General features: G+C 37.7%; 2 protein-coding genes and 1 long non-coding RNA gene across 5 annotated transcripts in view; 2 read left to right on the forward strand and 1 right to left on the reverse strand.

Moving 5' to 3' along the window:
• Nucleotides 1–275: 275 nt before the first annotated feature.
• On the reverse strand, nt 276–4688 carry LOC107224633. Of its 2 annotated transcripts, XM_046743209.1 has the most exons (9): nt 4601–4688; nt 4239–4494; nt 3826–3954; nt 3038–3666; nt 2024–2262; nt 1764–1905; nt 1378–1540; nt 808–1284; nt 276–663 (listed from the first exon to the last, which is right to left on the reverse strand). In XM_046743209.1, exons 2-9 carry the CDS (start codon nt 4247–4249, stop codon nt 468–470), a joined length of 1986 nt encoding a protein of 661 aa, XP_046599165.1. In that variant the 5' UTR covers nt 4250–4494; nt 4601–4688; the 3' UTR covers nt 276–467. The 2 variants fall into 2 exon arrangements, with proteins under 2 accessions (XP_046599165.1, XP_015520257.1); XM_015664771.2 differs by having other exon boundaries at nt 4239–4688.
• Nucleotides 4689–4870: 182 nt separating this feature from the next.
• Nucleotides 4871–6707, forward strand: LOC124294930. 2 transcript variants are annotated; one of them, XR_006904823.1, is made up of 3 exons: nt 4871–4943; nt 5329–5526; nt 5806–6707. It is a non-coding gene; the product is annotated as an uncharacterized LOC124294930 (long non-coding RNA). The 2 variants fall into 2 exon arrangements; XR_006904822.1 differs by having other exon boundaries at nt 5401–5526.
• Nucleotides 6708–7114: 407 nt separating this feature from the next.
• The window catches only part of LOC107225936 (protein kinase C and casein kinase substrate in neurons protein 1), a 53581-nt gene continuing 39563 nt past the window's right edge, over nt 7115–21132 (forward strand). The window contains exon 1 of the mRNA XM_046742514.1: nt 7115–7439. The gene's annotated coding sequence lies outside the window, so the exon portion shown is untranslated. The remainder of the gene's footprint in view (nt 7440–21132) is intronic.

Here is a 21132-nt window from a genome sequence, read left to right on the forward strand (position 1 = left end):
TCTTCGAGCTACATCGAAATGAAACTTTGGAATAGATAATTTCTTGAATACCTCTCAACTGAAAAACAAACTGGAACAAGAATTTCAAAAAAAAATTGCGAATGCTCCTTTCGACAGACATGATAAAATTTTTAGAAAATTGAGACAAGAAAAATTCTGACAACTTGTCCATTTTCATGGAAAAATTCCCGTACGAATATTGGATGTTGAAGTCGCAAAATATATATTTGTTTATAAAACACACGAAAAAAACAAAACAATTTCCTGTTATTAGAAATCAAAAATCAATGAGGTTTATTTAAGAAGAATAATTGAACGTTTCATATATTGTTGTTTGCTTTTTTGAAAATAGTTACAGTTTCTTGTATTTAAAGAAAACGATACTTGTGCATAAACATTACGTAAAACTATGTAACAGGCACATGCAAAGATAACCGATTCCATGCAATGATGAAAAGCGATGAACATTAGGGACCGTCATATTGGACGTCTCCTTGTGTAAAAGGGTTGCCAGATGTGAAGTTCATCCAGTCCATCTCATCCGAAAAGTCCGATTCCGGGCAATCATAATGAACGAGATCTATATTCTCTGAACTATAATTTACATGATACACAGGATCAAGTAATTGAAATTGAAATGGACGATCTAGTTCGGTCTTTAACCTGTAAGAATCAAAAAATATATAATTATGCTCTGAGAAATTGCGAGAGAATGCAAAATTCATGAAGTAACGGAGAATATGAACGATAGAAATTAGCAAGAGACTCTGCAATATATGAAGGCAATAACGACTGTATTATTTTTACCTCCGTAACTTGGAGATCATGTGATCACTATCAGCTGTGATCATATCGTAACTAACGCATTTAAATGTACGTAATTTACGGCAATTCCGAATTAGGTTTACAACCGATGTGGCCAGACGCTCGACGTCTGTTTTCCCCCTTTCGTTTGTGACACGGACGTTTTCGAGCTCTTCGTTTATGACAAGGGAATCGAATACGTTGTATAATTCGGTTACCCTGTTCTGTTCCCATGAAAATACCTTCAAAGTACGACAGTGAGCTACCATTCTCGCAACATGTTCGGTATAGTTGCAGGATGCTATCCATCCCAGACAATTGAGTATTAGTGTATGCAAGTGTGGACAGTTTAATGCGATATGGATCAAAGCTTGTCCATCTTGAATAGGTATGTAGGCCAAACGCAAGGTGGTGAGCTTTTTCCAGTTTGGAATAAAGTACAAAGCACCCAAGTCCCACATCGCAATTCGCGAATTATTCCTGATATGAAATAAATATTTTTCATACGTTGACAGTTAGCTCTACTATTCTCAACAGATATACAAAAAGTATTAAGGATGGATTATTCCTTACGTAAGCTTGGCGTGAAACGTTACATCTATAACATTCGGTGAGTTTTCTACCAGAAGTTTGAATGAAGAATCCTCTAGGTCCATCAATACTTCGTATTCGTGAAATTCCTCCTCACCTCGCTTATTAAGACGTCTCAACCAGGTATCCTTTTTCTCAACTTTCTCTGTGTACACCCAAACATGATGAATTTTAGAAATTTGAGAGAATTTCTTTTCTACAATGAAAATTCTTTCGTGGTTCACCCGAGTTCAATTAATATGTTAAATAAGCATGAACATGCAAGAATTTTTAAAAATAAACTTTACGATTATTTTATAGATTCTGCCAACATCGTACGAACGGTAAGATTTTTTTTTACGTATAAAAAGTATAGAATCGCATTATACTTGGTAGTTTTGTTACGTGATATAAAACAAGTTGTGTCAGTTTTGGGAATGCCGATATCAATAAATGCGCATCACAATCCACTTCTATGACATGCTTCAGTAGTAAGAAAGTTATCTGATAATTAGGATCCGCTAACAGCCGCTGTAAAAAAAATTTAAAAAATATTGTAATTCGATTGAATTAGCAACTTACTTCGTCACTTATCTTTAAACTGTAAAAACAAGTATTAACATTATATTATATACGTATACGATTCTACCTTTGCCTCTTCAACCTTCAGATGACACGAACCCTGCGGTAAGTTCATACCTACACGAAATTGGTGCAAACAGCAATAACTTTGTGGTGGGTTTACATGGGTGAGCTTGATTACTTCTGGTAAAAAAACTTCCGGCAAAAAAGTCCAACCAATTACATAGAAATTTTGGTACCAGGGATCTCGATACCTTTCTGTCAGTTTTACTGCACGTAGGCTGTCGTGAATTGGGATATTTTTTTCTGAAATAGCAATCTACCCTCAAATTCACGAGTCAATAGTGGTATTTCAAGAATAAGTAACAGAAGTACAATGTTCTATTTTTTTAAAATTAAGAGCAATCATCCATTACCAGAGTCGATATTTATAAACTGTATCGCCGAATTTGTGAGAAAAAAATTGAGAGGAAATTCCAGCAAAGTAATTTGTGAAATTTCAAGATGTTAATTTCAGTTGATTAAATATATTAGGTTGTCTTATTCAGGTTGTTGGCGAATTTTTTCCTTGCCACTCCCCGAATCAACGCGAAATAATACAAAAAAAAATCCGTATTTTTTACACGTTTTCATCTCATTGACATTAACTCCAACTCCCGCTTGCAAGAGGGTGGATTTATTAATTTAAAAAACTCAAACTTCGGCCACAATCTCAATTTATATATTATTGTGAGCGTAGTAATGTTTACAAAAATCTATAACTGCGATATTTTAGTGGGCTACTATCCGAGTTGAAATAAAAATCTGAAAGAATAGGAAATTGCTTCTGAATCATTTGGAGTCGATTTGGCGCACGAACCAGGAAAAATTTCGTCAACACCCTAAATAAGGACCACCCTGTCATACGTATACCCACACGGAACACTCCATCTATTAGAGATCCATGCAGGGTCCACAGCCCCGTAAAAGATCCATATCCATGATGGATCTCTAATAGACATCTACAGAAATGCACAATATCTACGGTCAGATTACAGCTGGTGATTGGTATCCATTGGATGACAACTATCGTGAAACTTACCTAAATAGAAGCCGTTTGGGTTTTCCATACAAAGCTGTTCGAAATCTATCCAACTTGGATAATCCTCAAGAATAGAAACAAGATGATCCTTCATAACTCCAAGGGCATCCCATCCACGAACTTGAATAATTTTAATGTTCTCTGGCTTACATTCTTGCCTACGCCACCACGATCTTATCACGATTTTACCAGGAGGATCCAAGGACTTTAGACGGAGCTCCTCGAGCACGTCACATTGTGACACCATAGGAAGAACACAGGGGTTGTAAGCAAGCACGCTTACTGACAAATATACAAGCTTGCTGAACGGTCTTTTCAAAAGATTTAAGCAAGTGTCAAAATCTCCTTTATCATCGGTTGGCCAATCAATGGATAACCTCGTGACGTGGATTAACAAATCCAGAAAAGAGCTCAACTCGAAAAGGGTTTTGAACTTAGTCTTATGTATATTAACATCGACAAGGTTTACTGCCTTGCCAATTGTGGAGTTCAACATGCTTCCAGGTGTCACGCAAATCACGTTGGCCATGTTTATTTTACGTACATTCGCACAGTTGTTTTCATTGCAAAAATAACTTTCGACATGTCTGACTTCTGTTAGCCATCCTTCTCTTGAAAAATCCAATTCCCTTCAAACACAGAAATATGTCGAAATATTTTAATGCTAACTTGCTCTAGTGCAGTAACAGATACTGAATTTAGTTGAAAATACCTTTTTGTTATGCGCAAAGAGGGTGTAAGTGTAGATAACTAATTTCTATGAAGACATAATAAAGTAGTTGACTCACCTCTCTGCCGTAGGTTCACCAAACACTAAATAGTCAAACCTCCTACAACTGCTACCAAATGCCACACGTTCTCGCAATTCGGCAAAGAGAACAATTTTCATCAGAATTTCGTCCGGAAGATCGGTTATGCTGTGATACATGAAAATTCACTTATCACGCAATGCTTCTTGGTGAAAATAGGAAAGACTAATATCTTTATAATATTATTAACTAAAACAATGTTAACTTTTCCTAATCTTAAATATTGTTATTCTAGACGAGGTGTTCAACGAATTATCAGTCAGTTTGAGAATCCTCGGTATGAAAAGTTCTTCCGTGTATCAGGCTTTACATTTACATGTAGCCACGGTAATGTTGCAGACCTGCACTGGAATTCATTTTCAATATGTAAAGTATATGGACTAATTAAATACCTGGCACTCATTTCTTCAAATTCCTTCCAACAGAGAAAAAGAACGGCCACCACGTTACGCTAAGAGAAATATGTCGCACCGGCAGCAAAATATTGCACGACCGTTAATCAAAGACTATGTACCCTGATCTTCTTCCAACCTTCAGCAAAATTCGTATCACGTGATCATGTTTTGAATTGACCACGGTTTTTTTCTTTTTTTTTTTTCGGAATACACTCTAGAGTCTCTGACTGTGAGCGTTATTGGTTGAACGGTTCTGGAAAAGCTAATCGTGAGTAAGGCCGAGGACACTGTGAGGATCGTTTCGAAAAGATAAATGAAAAAAATAAAATAACGAAATGCACCGGGCACCGAAGTCCCACTTTCGCTAATTCAAAGGGATGGTTTACCCAGGCAGAAAAGAAAACTGGCGTAAAGGAGAAACTTAAAGGTGTACAAAATGTTTACGAGCATGGGTTACTCGACACGCTTTGGTTGCTGTGCGGATCACTCTGTATCTCTTAACGATAAACAGATTTTTTTCCTCTGTACTTACACGTACTTTCAGATAAATGTATTGTTATTCCCCCTTTCGTCCCTGCTCGGTCACGCTTACTCGTTACATTATACGCGTAAATACGTATGTGACGCTTTCTTGTTGAATTTCTAGTGTATTTAATCGTTCGCCAATACGAATTGTAAAGTGAAAATATGCCCCAGCCCAAGGTAATTCCGGCAGAATAAGTAAACTGTGATCCATTACACATAGTTTGAATTTTTTTTCTCCGTATAACTGTTTATCAAAGTGTTTTATTTTTCATAGCTAGAATATTTTACACATATTTAATAAGTTATCAATTTTTATTTTATATTCTAAGCCTTTTATGACTCATGTGTCGGTAGAAATTACCAATTGCTAAATTTTAATGCTGAAAAAAAGACGAGTCGCCAAACAAAATGATTTTAACAATTAAAACTGATATTCTTACACCTTTATTTAGCTCGCTTCTACGGCAAAGCCGTTCAAGGCAGATGAGTTATGCGACAGACATTTTTTATAGAAAATTTTGTGCTTTGCAAGATTGGCTCTTTATTTGTACTCTCATTTTAGCCATTTTCGGAACGCTTCGGTTGAAAACATACATCTTTCTTCATTTCTTTTTCTGTTTTTCTTAAAACAAAGACGTCAAAACTTGGAGGACCAAATAAGAACGCTTGACGTTCAATCGTTTCAAAAGGAAAAACGAACGTGGAAAAGTCAGAATACTATGTAAATCAGCCCACTAATTGATGCGGAACATGAGGAAGGGTATGTAATGTGCTTCAATAAAAAACAGTTATCATCTTTTTGTTCCATGGACATACGAGAATTTATATTATCCATGTAAAAAATGGGTCGAACTTGTAAGACTTATATCGATAGTTTACAAGGTTGATTCGATCCTTGGGACGGTAAGAAAAAAAATTTTGCTAAAGCTCGTGTCTTGTTTTATTGAATTATATTATAATTTTCTCATCATATTGCAATTTCACAATTTGTTCCACAAGGCGCAATATTAATTTTTCCTGTTTTGCTGTTTATTATCAGAGAGTTCTGGATGAATTTCTTCGGTGATTCAAAGCTCCAGCTCACTATAACTGGTATTCTACACCGACAGGATATTCCGCGCCTCTGCATCTCAAGAGGAAGTGAAAAAATTCATTGGGTTCTCCGCTCAGGTGACGCAACGAATCTGCAAGCCGTGAACATTGAAGGTCTTGAGGATCTGGAAGGCAGTTTAAGATCCGTATAAAATATGCGGTCAGTCGCTATCATAACATCCGTTAATGAAGGCTTGGCATCATTACTAGTTCTACATCTCATATATAGTCTGTTTTTAATTTAGAAAGCACGTTGAAATGATCGAGTCGGAGGTTCGCAAAAAATTGATAAAACAATGAAAACGGAGTTCCAAAAGTATTTAATAATTATAATTTTAATAAGTTAATCAAAATTAACCGGAGTCAGTTTTTCTCTGTTTAACGATCATTAGGTCAATTTCAAAACAGTACATGATTGTGTCAACAGTGATATCTATTCTTATTAAATCATTCTTCGGACCGACTAAATGATAGCTCGTGAAGCCATTGAAAGCAGTATGCAAAGAAGGAATTTGGATGATTTTGAATTAACATAATGTAATAAAAGTATATGGATGATTGAAAACATCATGGCAAAAAATGTTACAAGGGTAGCCAGAAACTCCGCTTCTCACGCAGAGATATAGATTATAATATTATAAAACTAAATCCATAAACACTGGTCGAGAAACGACTGATTTCAAGGAATTCATTTGAATTTCAGCGTTATAATTTACAAAAACGTATGTCTGAACAGGTGCTGCTGCGAGGAGTTATCGGTGAAATGATATTTTGAAACGTGGTAAAATATGAAAACAAAAACCCCATGCTGTGTGGAATAATGCAATAAAAAAAAAAAATCCGAAACGACACAGAAAATGTAATAATATATCGAAACGAATCGTGTAGGATGGTAAAAGCGCATTCCTCTTAACCATATTCGCCGCATCGCTCGAGCTACGGTTAATTGTCGTCAGACAGATATCGCGAACCATCCGAGGCCTTCACATCCCGTCAATCCTTGATAATTTTCATTCATTAACCGGGTGGCTGCGCTCGTCAGCTGTCCGAAGTTCGGCGCGTCACGCAGCCAGCTAATCGGAGCCAAGGCTCCATCGGAACCAGCCAATCAGAAGCGAGCTGCGATTTCCGAGTAAGCGACGCCGCGACGGGTGACCGCGGCGTGAACGCAGCCGCGATTCGTCGTGTCTCGCGATATTCCGTAGGATAAACCACGCCCATCGATGAGCGCTGTAGCAGGGAGGGAAGAAGCTGGTAATTTGCCGTGGAGCCAGCAATATGAGCGCTCGTATCGTTTCGTGAGCGAGATAGACGGGATTCGTAAACGCGACAAAATATCGCGCTCGCATAAGTATATCGGCCGAGTGGCGACCCGCGGTGCAATTAGATGCGTACGGTAGTCGAGTGAGAGTGTTTCGTGATTAATACGATCGACGTCACCGACGGTACACGTGGATGATTTTTGGTTAGTACTTAGTTACAGTGGTTGTTTTCTTATCTGTGTGAATTTGTGTGTGCGTGTTTCGAAAGGATAGGAATTCCGCTTCTCTCGATTCTCCTCGAGGAGTCGCTCTTCTTTTGGTAAGTGAGCTAACCTGACAAGAAACTCAACTCGTTCACCTCCTACTTTTTATTCATAGAATAATCATCAGGTTGACGTTTGTTACGTTGTCGCAACGATGCGTCTTTAAAAAAAAAATTCTCCTTATTTGACAACCTTCAGGATTACGTGATATCTAGCAAACCGTTAAATACGCCATCAACAAACTCAGATTTTATAAATTCAACTTCTTCGGTTATTCCATAGGTGCGAAATAGTCATTTTCTGTTTCAACGTTTCCATACTTCAACGTTACTGATTTCAACCTTGTGAATAATCTCCCCCCCCCCCCCAAAACGCTCGTTGCCACCGATTGAAATTTTTCATCCTCGTCGTGTGAAAGTGAAAAACACTTCGCACCCGATCATCTTAATAGTTCTTAGCTGCGTACCCACGTATTTGCCAAAGTAAAGTTTCGCCCTCTGTTCCAATCATTTCTCCTCCACGCTCCTACTTATTTAGATCATGATTAACAACGTAGACCGGATGATCGTCCCGCGAATCGTTTCCGACGATGCTACGGAATTCGTCCGTTGAATCGGACTTTCAATCGTGATTTTCACCTGCGTTATTCGATCGCATCGAGACTCATCGATTGTCCCGATCCCGAGATCAACGGCTGCCTATTTTGGTCGGTGATTTTTACGCCCGGTAGACGAGTCTGTGGACCAGGTAACAGGTAGTTTCTCGACACCACGGGAAAAGTTTCGTCCTTCTCGATTAATCCGTTCAGATTCGACGAGCCTGATCGTCTTCGGGAATGCGGAAACGTGATTTTCCGTACAAAGCGGGGAGGGAGAAGCGAACGAGAATTCCCGTTGAGAGAGTGGAAAAATGCGAGAAGTGAAAGAACGACGATACGGAAGTTAATCCCTTGCTCCCAAACATCCGGCTCGCGTTATTATACCCTTAAAAAATATCGACTCGTTGTTGGTTTTTATCTGAAAGAATGGGCAGCGATGTTTGTTTATAATTATATCATACCATCAGCTAAAACCGTAACCGTGAGTAAACATTGATCGTTACAGGATGAACAATGTTATCACGATGAATTCGATCGTCGCGTCTCCTTCTGGCAACGATTGCCACGAATGTATTTGTATATATACCGTCTTATTATGCCTGCGTGTTCATTCACTGCGAGTAAGACGCGAGAGAGACAAAATGAAATACATTATATACCTAATAAAAAGATGGAGAAACGCTCGACCGGCTCTCTGAATGAGATTTCAGATAGTAGAGTAGAACTACGTTACATTATACGTACAGCGTTTCAGAACAGGCAATCACCGACGGTATCTCGTATTATTAAGATATTTGTTATACGTACGAGTCAGTGAACTTGTTGGGCCAAACCCTCGAGCAAAAGCGAGACGCCCGTTTCCGAAGCATGTTGCTGCTGTATGGGCATGGCATTCGCTATCGGACACGTAATTGTTTGCTGGCATTTCTCCAGGGCATTTTCTGTATACCCACCAACCTATTTCTTCTTTGACAATAGAAGAGAATCCACCGAACTCTCGTCTCCTATTAGGCTGAAGTTAGCAACGTTATTGCAATGATTAATATTTCGGAAAAATCGTTATTTCACCGTTTTAGGAACGTCTGAAATTCAGTAAATCATAATAAGGCAACGTGTATTTTTTATTTTAAAAACATGGCTACTTCGAAGTTCACTGTAAACTTCCAAAATAATAACCCTCCCCCCCTCCCCTCCCAATGATTCGTTACTTTGACTTTACTAACTTCAGACTCATCGCCTCTTCCATATTTGAAGAACCGACCTTTTATCTCGTGTCAAAATTCAACGACTATAATATAATTATTCGTGACGAATGAATGAATGAATTAACGAAGAATCGCAGAATCAACTTTGTGGTTAAAATTTTCAACCGCACCTCGAACGCTGCTCGCAATATTAAATTGTGTATTTTAAACTTATCGTCTGAAACTGCGCAACGATTTTATCGCGTAGTATGATACGATAATTTAGATTAGGTAGAGATAAGGAGTGTATAAAGTTACTAACGAATGATTATTTCTCACCGTGGTGTGTCCAACGGTCGATTCTACCTAGTCTTTTCGGATTCACTTACATCGATGTACCGTATGGAGAAAAAAGGATACACCGTAGAAAATATATTGCACGGTATACAGATATTTTTTCTTTTGAAAACATGGAACAAATTATAACGATGAGATACATTTTGTCCCGTTCAATTGCATTTCGTATGTATCATATAATACATGTAGCAATGAAATCTGAAAAATTCTATCGGAATTAGGGAGGTTCCGGTTGCACATTAATAATAATTGTTGATCACTAATGTATCGCTAAATGTAATTCTAATGTCTGTACAGTAATAAAAATGTTATTCGAGGCATTAAGAAATGCGGATATAGAACAAATTTGAGTAATGGCTCTCCTTGATGAAACCTTTCTGCACGATTAGCCTGCGGCCGGTGACAGCCAACGATCTACTTAAATTCTTTGGTTGAGGACTAAGACGAGGCGCGGCGAACAAGAACAATAACATGAATAAAAATGAGAGAAATAGGTGAATCATTGAATCATTGAATGCGAAGTCTGTACGCGCGTGAGAGAAAACCATCAGCGTTGCTTTCAAGTCTGATGACTGTTGCTTCTGCATGCTGTTATCTCTCTCTTCGTGTATAAGTATGAGTTTTTTTTAAAAGTCTAACGTGCCGATGGAATACGAAACTATTCTCGGTGCCCCCCTTTTTCCCCACTTTGCGAGGCAAAGTTTTCTGTATAAATTGATAATATATATGCATAATGGGGGGCGCAGGTACAGAATCGTTTTTCAGTCTCCCGATATGTATTGCAATAGAAGACCGAACAGAGTCGAACTAGAATCGGTTGTTGAAAAAATGTCCCGGTACGTACTTCTTTCGGAACTAGGTTAATTGAAATTGTATCGTATTAGTTGCGTCAAATCCGAAGCCTCTACCTACCTACTTTTTCTGTGCATTGAGCTAAAGCGACGATCGCGATTGAGTTTTCAATACGGATTTCATGCGGAGAGGATACAATTTATAACGTGAAAAATTGAAAGGATGATTCTGTTCTCGCAGCGTAGTCTAATTTACCGTCATTCTGTCTTATCGTTCTGCAGATAGTCGATCAGTAAACTTAAACGCTCGCTATGTGCAATTTATGCTACCTCCAGAATCTTTCAAATCTCTTGCGAAGAAGAAATTTTTCCCTGCCGAGTATCTGCATATATCCTACAAATTTATACCACCTCCTGCAGATTGTTTAATTCGATTTCTTAGCCACGCGGCACAGAGAATGTTACATTACACGTATTGTCCCGTAACCTTTATACAGCTGTAACGTGTAGGAATTCTCGTCTCGATCATGAGTTATTATATATATCTATATACATTATATACCTGTAACAGTATTGAACGATCATATAGTTTATAGAGAGATGATCTCATCGTCATGATCTTTCCTGCAACGACGACGCCTTGAGATCTGTAATAAGGAAATTTGTTACACACTTACTAAAACGCGTAAAATTATAATTGCTTTTGTTACAAGAGCTCCGTTTTTTCTCGCAAATTATACAATGAATTTTGCCAACTTAGTTTCGAAAACTTGAACCCGAGATATTAGGTCAGGTTCTAATTTCAATTTCACGTTTCATTCGATACCATTGTACTATATTCGCGATCGATTTATGATGAACATTTGCTATGTAACGTCGATTCAATCGGTTATCTCAAATCATCTTTGCGAGGCTTAGGCACCCTGTTCATCCATCGTGAATTTTCAACCGGCACAGTATGATTTAAGAAGCACACGACTCAACGAGCTTCCGATACCCGAATTAAATATTTTTAAGCTTATAAATACAATTTATATGCCGTGTTTCACTTATAGACAATTGAGGAAAGAAAAAGTTGTAAAAAAAAACATACAGACTTGGAATAAATTTATCGTAGCCTTATCGCACCAGTCGCGTATATCATTCAGCATCATCGTCATCGATCGATGAATGCGTTATGCATGAACGCGTATTATTTTTTCACTCCCCTCGGCGTTATACTATACCTATAACGTACGCATGTGTTTGTGTTTGCGTGAAAGGAGAACAAGAAGATGCAGTTAGTTAAGACGCGTTTACCTTGTTCCGAGATGCATCTTATTCGCAATGCATTATCACACCACTTACATGCAACGAGTTAATTGCATTATGAGAAGGACGATGAAGATAATCGTGAATGGAGTGTATTGCGAGATTATAAATACGACGTCGCGATGAGACGCCTCGCGTCCGTTTTAACCGCCAATTAATTTCATCCCTTATATTGTACGCGATTACGCGCGGGCCTCTTCGACAAAAGAGATAGGACGGGGTTTGATTTTCATTAAAGGGGCGAAATGTTCGCGGGAGAGACAAACCGTTCGAATTTTGATCCTCGTGACGAATGAGGGAAGAGACCCGAGAACAAGGCTGTCCCTCCCGCCTCTTACGTCCGAGAGCGTAATTTATATTCGACGAAGCTATGTACAAAACGCGTTTCTTCGTTAGCATAAAACTCCATTATTCATCAGCCTAATCGAATAAGTCGATTCAATTTTTACTCGCTCTCAGCGATCTCGCGAAATTCTGCCGGGATTTATCGCGTGAGAAAATTCGTGAGATTTGTTTTAAAGTAAGAGAAAGAAGATCGTTTTTAGCCGAAGTGGAATGGAAGAAATATATCTGTATTTGGAAAAAAAAAAACCTCTACGTAATGTTGAAAGCTGTTGCGGTTTTTTGTTTTTTTTTTCCTTCAATTTTCTCCGATCATTACTATCCTTGCTTCCGATTAATTTTTGTTATAATCGATGATAAACCTTATGTTTTGTACAGAGAGACTCTCTCTTTACGGTGTAAATTGTTAATTTCAACAGCGAGATGATGATAAATCGATAATCGTGTCAGCCTAACTATTGATTATCACTCTCTCAGATATATGAGTACATACACGGTAATTACACGTGTAATTATAATGATTCACGAATAATGTCCAGTGTTATTATAAATCATGCATATAATCCACGTTTCACTTTTCACATTAACATATGCACGCGTTATACGGAGGTTAAGAAAAAAGTTTAATTAGAATAATAATTGTAAATATTCTGTAAACTGCACCGGTGAAAAATTTACGATTATCATCTCTATACGTGTATTTAATTAAACAGTAAAAATCTTAAAAAATAACCATAAATATCCAGGTATACTCAAATATTTGTACCTTATATTAATGCAGATGTCGTTTTAAAATTATCTTACGATTTGCAGTCTGATTATTATAAATCGCGCTTCGTCGCTGCAGCAGATAAAGACATACATAATTCAACATAATAATAACTTGTCTGTCTAGACGTCACATATACGTACACATACATTTATACACATTATTGTATTGCATATGTATTACATGTATGAGTTGAATTGAGCTCGAGGCGCATAACTTCCTATTTTCGAGGAGTCCTTTTTCAACACTTTTTCATCGCTCCCTTTTCATTTCTCCTTTCGCCTTTCTCTTCTTTACACACTTACAGGTGTTTTCTCTTCTTTATAATATGTACGATAACGACCCGAGGTTCGAAAATGCACGCCGCCGGTCCAGACTTCCCATACATACTCTATATTCACTTAGCCAAGTGTTGCTGGAAGCGAGAGATGAATATTCCCTCGAGGGTGCAAGCTGTGGCTTTCGACAGAGGGTGAAAATTTAACGAGGTTGTCCCCGCCATCGGCCCTCCTATACTACAAGCGTATATATTGTATATTTGGGGCATTCCACGTCAATTTGACACTCACCCTCTTGGGCTTGGTCCACGATTTTTTATATTGTTGTTCAAACTCTCAAAATCGTTCCAGCTTTTTTCATTCTTTACCCCCCTCCCCTCCGCACCCCCGAAGTGCCTTCAGAGCTACTTGACCGATGATATTTTGACAGTGATTGCGACATTTTTGAAAATAATGAAAAAACAAATTAGATAAGTTCTGTGTACAAAATTACAAATATTCCAACCACAATCGAAATGCACAGGCAATCGTTGTTGTGTCTGGGAAGTTACATAGAATCTTTGAAATTTAAAGAAAAATCGAAATCACTGAGAAAATTGATTGAAAGAAAAGTACCGTTTTGCCTGCCTACTTCTATTTTGATAGGAATATTTTTGGTTTTGGCCAGAAAATTCGCATAATTTTTCAAATAATTTCTTAACGATTGTCCAATCCGAGCAATCACTGTCAAAATATTATCATTTAAGGAGCTCTGGGGGCGCCGTAGAGGTACGAAAAGGATGGGAAAAAAACAATTGTATCGATTTTTAAAGCTGGAATAACAATATAAAAAATCACGCACCGATCCAAGAAAGTGAGGATCAGACCGTAGTAGAATCGACGTGGAATGCCACATATATATGCGTATACTGCATCCGTTGCGCTTCTCTTCAGCTCTTCCTCGTTTCCCTCCGCGGCTCTTCGTCTCGATATTATTAATCGATGTTGGTGGTGGCACATCTTTCCCTCGAGCCTTCCCCCCCCAACATCGTCCCTCGCGTCGTCGTCTGCATCCTCTTCTACGTCACGTCACGTCACCCTACCACTATCTTCTTAAGCATCTCCTTCACCCTACCGCATTTCGGGGCAGACTTAACTCACGAACAGCAAGCAAGCTCTCGCGCTGCAGAGCGGAAGTGATCAAGGCAATTCCGAGAATGATAAATGGCTGGACATTTTAATTATACTCCCACGCGGTGTCAGGTATTTTATATATATACACATATATATATATATATATATGTGTGTTATTTGTCTACCTTACACCTTAGTGATTGGCAAAAACAGTTTCGTTAGATGAAACAAAACTCTTATTGTGCATTAACTTTCTTCAATGTATTTTATGGGGGTACGGTTGATGTTCGGAATTTGAAAAGTTCCGAAAGTGCCTAATTGCGAATCATTTTGTGGCGAAACTTGAAGTAAAGGAATCAAATTTTTATGAGACAACTTTCAAAATCGGAATTTCAACTCCGCCCCATTTCATGTATTTTTCAAGTACAGAAATTCATGTAATGAATCGATCTGAAGGTGCCGGTGTAATTTCTCAATTGAATACTCGTTGAGCATATATTCGTAATATATTATATATATTATATCACGTGACTCGTACTAATGAAAAACACACTTTTTTTTCCCGATGTTTTTAATTGATTCACGCAGCCTTGAATTTCGAGCTAATCCAATACTGTTTCGATTAACTTTTTTGTCCTAGTTTTCCCAGTGTTATTTTCGCTGTTTCTCTTCCTCCAGGCAACGTCGCACGATGTTTACGTACGCTGTATACTCACCGCGAGAAATCGAATTGATTTTTACCCTTGCGAACCTGTACATCGACCGGCGAACAAACAGCCAGATTCCCTTAGCAAAATTCAATAAATTTTGGGTGAAAGGTCGTCACGACGATAATTCGACGGGATTGTAACCGCTATTTTAAAAACGTTATTTACTTTATTATTTTATCCTGTTCTATACATTTCGTAAAAAAAAAATAGAAAAATGAAAACATACGCCACTAATTAACAACATATTTTTTATAAAATTCTTATTATTAAGTAAATTGAATAAAAGAAATTGCGCAAACGGTATAAATTCATCGCAAATTTTTCTGATTATATTTTTATTATTCACTACTACACGAGTTTGTAGCCAAGAAATGCAGTTTCTACTTTCTCCATGTTTTTTTCCATATTTTATTTTTTCAATTCTATATTACGTGAACGTATCTTGTAATTTTTGAATAAATATTTATCGGCACCCTAGTTGTAAATATATACATGGACGCATTGCTTATCAGCCGCGATGAGGTAATTACCACTGACTCATCGCTGACGATGTCTAAATAAATATTCGACGGACGTGCAATATTATCCGCCGATTGTACGAGGCGATAATCGAATATCTGCATTAATAACTTGTTCATTCTATAATGAGTCGCAAAAAATTCCGTTTCATCTACAATTTGTACATACATATATTAGTCAGTCATATTTTCTCACCATAAATGAATTCATTTCTGATCCCGAGTCGTATTATTTCGTTAAAAAAACAAAAAGAACAACAAATATGTACATATATATATATATATATATATGTATGGAAAAGTATTCGCTGCATCCAAGACGTCGTGTATGTACGCCGTCTATAAAACTCCACCGGAAGTTACGATTCCTGTTCGAATAGCAGAGCCATGAAGTTTGTCCGAGGCGAAGTTCGTTTCAATTGTTCCTTTCACCCGACGAGGATCACCAGCAGCGTGCAGCTCTCCCTCATGCAAATGTTTTAATCCCGTGTATAATTCACCTGCATGTGTGAAATTACGTGTTGCATGAATTTACTCATCTACCTGCAGAAGCTTTCTTTTCTTTCTTTCTTTCTTTCTTTTTTTTTTTTTACACTTATAACTGTCGAAGCTTTATTTAATTAATAAAAATAAATTAGGAGAAATCTGGGTTGAGACAAGTTATAGGATAAAAATGTGAAGCAAAACCAAAGGTCAAAGGTTACTGCGAAAACCGTTAGGAATTCATCTCGGGCATATAGCTTCGGGATGTAACTCGCGGAGAAATATTTAACGTCTGTGCAGCCGCTGCATTTCTGACCGTTACAACTCTTTGTTCAATTGAATACCGGAAGTTACAGGATGTCTTAGCTAGAAATTTTGGTGGTCGAATGGTGTCTGGTGAGTCTGAAAGCGGGAAACGGTCTAAAATATCTCTAAAAATTCGCAGAACTTCTATTTTTTACTTAAAACCTTTCTAGACCGGTTTCATTATGAAGTTGATAAACAAAAAGTTGAATGTGCGAAGAAAACAGTCAAAAATCAGACTTAGAAATATTCTGATTAAAAAGCAGTAGTTTCGAAAATTTTTCAGGAATTTCCCAGACCGGTCAAACAATGTTTTAGCTAACCAATAAATCGAAAGTTCTGGGAAAAAAATGGAAAAAAAAATTAAGTTTCTTAGATTTTTTTGAGAATATTGAGAAGGCACCCTTTCAAAATTACTTTAAATATTTATAAATAATTAAGCAGTCGAATAAAAAATCTGAAAAAAATTGAGGATACTGTTTCTGAGTTGGGGAAATTGATAGGAAAAATTTTAAGCAAAATGAGAAATAGCGAGTTGGTTTTAATTGCGCTGCTTGGTGTCCTCACGGGTGAAAGTCCTGGAATTTCGGACGGGAATTTCGAGCCGACACCCGCATCATGCATGGCGAAAGTGTCGGCCTTCCCCGAAGGCAATACACAACTTACATTCCTCAGCTGCGGTGTTCGGAATTTCGCACGTGCCGAGAGTTAATTCAATTTTCCCGAAATTAATTTTTGGGCCCGCGCGGGCCTTGCGAAAAGAGAGAGCCAAACGTGTGCTGAAAGTTAAACGATCCTGCGAATTGATCGACAGCGATATGCGTTTTGAATTTTATGCAGGTGCGACAATTCGAGCTGACGACGAATTAACGGGTTGCACTATTTATATTGCAAGAATTACGTAACGCGAATCGTTCGGGTCTGCTGTTTGTAACTTGCGTAATAACGACGACAAAACTTCATCAGCAACGACGTAACGATATATTTATAATGTCGAACGATGTTTGCCTTGGGCGGGGATTTTTCAATTTGTATCTCATTCCGCGTCCGAATACGTTCACAGTATCTGATACGTATTGTAGAATTTCAGTTTACAGGTGTTGTTGTAACGGGATATTGTCACTGTTTTCACTATTACAGTTTCATTCGGCTTTCATTAATTTTTATAAATTAAATCATAATCGAAGAAGAGAAGGGAAGGAAAAGTCAGAGATTTTCTGCTTTTGAAAGTTTCGATCGAACTTGCTGATCATCGTTTAAATACAAGCTTTGATTTATCGGATTACTGCATGCAATCGCGTTCCTTCGATCTTATTATTATAGTAATATAACTAGCAGTACGCTGAAATGTTTGAAATCTGCAAATTTTTTTTCTTACATTGTATGAAATTTTTTTAGTTTAAAAACGGTAAAGTTATCGCAGCGATAAGAAATACCTTTATTTGCAATTTTGCATTATAAAGCTAAACATATTAATATTTTGAAAACTCAATTCCCTCAAAATCACTCCGTAATTGTAAAACGTCAATTGTTACGTTAAGCTCATGTAACAATAATACATCCAATATATAATATAATAATAATAATAAGAATAGATGAGAAATAACGATTTCTTGCCTTTCTATTACATATCTCAAGTTGCTCGTATCTTATCTAATCGCGTTCCTCTTCTTTTCGCTCCGTGTTTCCTCACTTTTATAACACACACCGAGTCATCCCCGGGTGTCTTACTTTCAAGCCTTAAGAAGGGTAGGTCATGACAAATCTGGCTTTGTTCGTCGTCGTCTTGGTCCTCCTGGTATAGGTAGGTATATTTAGCCTTGGTTCACCTTGGGGTTAGAATCGATATCTGTTCGTATCGCGGGACTGAATTTCTCTTCAACGTTTCGTGCGACGTGTTCGACGTATACGACGTATTAATACAGCTCGCAGCAAAGGTACCGACAATAAAATGCTCCGTACGTCGCCGTGTAGAATTGCTTTTCTTCCTTCATTGGATTATCCGTCAGCTCGAAATCAGGCACTCTGCGTATTACCGCCAAATATTTCGAAGAAAATCTCATCAAGAAGAAAAATCACGGTTTAGCAAAAGAGAAATAAAAAAAACCTCACCGAACATAACCTTACTATAAAATTTCTTTTGAAAAAATGAACGAAAAGAAAAGTTAATTAAGAAGCTAGAGAACAAAAAGTAAATGACCGCAGAGGAATAATTAATCATCGACGAATGTTAAACTGCCCGGAAGCTGCTGCACGGGTCTCAATTAAGTTTCGATCGATCATGCTTGATCACTCTTAATTTTTTTTTAAGGGTAACCGCTGCGTTTGAAAACTCTAATTTTTGTATTCAAATCACGGCGTCATTTATTTATTTATTTATTTGATACGTGTACTTGTAAAACTAAGCGCGACAACTTTCCACTTGCCTTTCGTATGCTACATATTCATCAGGGTATTACGTAGATAAGAAGAGCAAAACGCGGAAACCAAAGCGTTCAGACTTGCAGACTGCTTACGTTTCCATTCATTTATTCGAAATTTACGCAGATGAAGTGGAAAGTTTTCGCGATCAGCGCTGAAAGCCGCAAAAGCTTGTTGCATCTTGATTAGAACTGCTTTACGACGGCAGCTGATGCCGATAAATTATTTACCTCTGCCCGCCGCTGCTGCATGCGGAATATTGTGTACATAGAATACTATATGTATGGACGTACGTTGTATCTACTTGAGAAATCACTGCAGAACCGATCGAATACTTTGTCTACAGCGAAAAGTTATCGTCGTTATTATAAATTTTCACCATTGCGGTCGTGATTTTTTATGGAAAGTTTTTACACCGCGAGACTGCACTTTTGTAGAGTTTAAAAACGAGGAGTGTGGTTGATTTTCCGGATTTGAAAAGTTCCGAAAGCGCCTAATTCCGAATTATTTAGTGACGAAACTTGATGTAAGGAAATGAAACTTTTACGAAATAACTTTGACAGTCGGGTTTTGGACCATTCGAAACTTTGATGTTTCGTCAAAGTTTCATTTCTTTCCGTTAAGTTTCGCTATCAAAAAATTCGGCATCTGGAGTTTTCGGAACTTTCAAATTCGGAATTTCAACATCACCCCAAAGATCACACAATAGTAATAAAATATATATACCTAGTTAAATTAGAAACGATAACAATAGTAGTGAATAACAATGTATAATAAATCGTGAAATAAATCTTAACATTGATTTAAATCTTTAAGAAATAATGTATAACGCAACCTGATACGTCTGTTCCGTATATTTTGGCGAGCAAAGCAGCTCATACGGTAAACAATATGTGCTGCCCTGATATCTCGATATCTTCTTTCTGCTATCGAATGAGAATTAACGACCAGGCGAGAGTGATATTGGTATACCTTATGCGATCCATTTATTCTTATTTCACCCCCTGACTCATCATCATAATCCTAATGGCATCGTGTGAAAAATTACCTCTTACTCCCCTTTTACACTTAATACGGGAATGAAATCAATCCGCGATCCCCGATATCGCGTGTCGAAAGTGATTTATAACGCCATTGCCATGAATACCTGTAAGTAGGTACGTGCAGAGTACTCGTGAGATGCGGTGCCTGTAATCTAATCATTTTTGAATTTCAGTCCCAACAATAATAACAATAAAAAAGAAATCTTACCTACCACGATCATCCGCCAACACTGCAAAATTATTATTCTTAGTAATTATCATTATTATTATTGTTGTAATTTAAGCGTCGAATTCACGCGACGAGCCGCCTGCAATTTTCACCGTGAAAATTTTCCCGTCTACGTTGCTGCACGATTATTGCATTGCATCCTATCGGAAATTGTTTTCAATCACGCTAATTGTCCCGCATCATCCTCACTCGGTTAACAAGAACCAATTTTACCAATTTTACCGCAGTCCGATTCAAGCGAAGATTCCAGCACGTAACTATAATATAGGATTGTAAATACGGTGCATGTACATTGTACGTACACGGTGCAGTAAATAGCATGGTTAGTTTGCATATATGATGTGTATATATGTATATGATGTGTGTGTGTGTGTGTGTGTGTATATACGCACTTTAAGTCGTGTACAGCCGTAATTCGGGCAAACAGATCTATGCAGACAGATTTACAGCGGCAATTACAGAAATGACCGTATATACGTAACGTGCGATGTAAGTCCGGAGTGATCGAGGCGACGGTAAAGTGCGGCTCTAGTTTTATAATCGCACGGAAATGGCAATTCTACTTGAATACATACATCTATTCGTCAATTGCAGGGAGTTTGAATTGTAACTTTTTTGACGGTTTCATTTTACAACTGCACGCCGAATCGATGGGAAATATCGAAAGTTGCGTTGATGAAACATTGAGAAAGTTGAAGGAAATCGCAGTTTACAATGTAACTGAAATCCTTGAGCCGCGTGCTGCACGCGTCTGACGATAAGCGTGTACATAATTTAGTTGGTGTGTGTGATTCGTGGGTGGCATCGAAGATTATTATCACGCTATTGAATCCTGACACGCACGCATCTGCTGACAGTGAGTTACGTGAATAAGGATGCGGGTCTGGCATCTGGATACATATGGGATGTAAGCCTCAAGGGGTATATATATATATATATATATATATTTAATATATATATACATCCTTCTTCGTCACGTATATAATGTATTGACATGGCACGATACATAGAAGCTTCTTTGTGCTCCTATACAGTGTATTAGGATGGTTTTTCTCTCGGACGTTTTCGAATTTTGACTCAGCTGCTCCTCAGATTGGTTTCAAATGAATAAATAAAAATCTCCCTCAGAGCAGAGATCTCTGTCTCTTTCTCTCAACCTTAAACCCTCGCGCAAGAGTTGCGAAGTTTTCCATTAAAAATACCCAAGTTTTTACTAGAGTTTTAGTATACATTTCGTCTCACGACCAATTGGTTGGTTGCAAAAAAATCTGTCACTGTGGGAAATCAGTGAGCATCGTC

This window comes from Neodiprion lecontei, chromosome 6 (assembly GCF_021901455.1).
Source record: "Neodiprion lecontei isolate iyNeoLeco1 chromosome 6, iyNeoLeco1.1, whole genome shotgun sequence".
NCBI classification, from domain to species: Eukaryota; Metazoa; Arthropoda; class Insecta; order Hymenoptera; family Diprionidae; genus Neodiprion; species Neodiprion lecontei.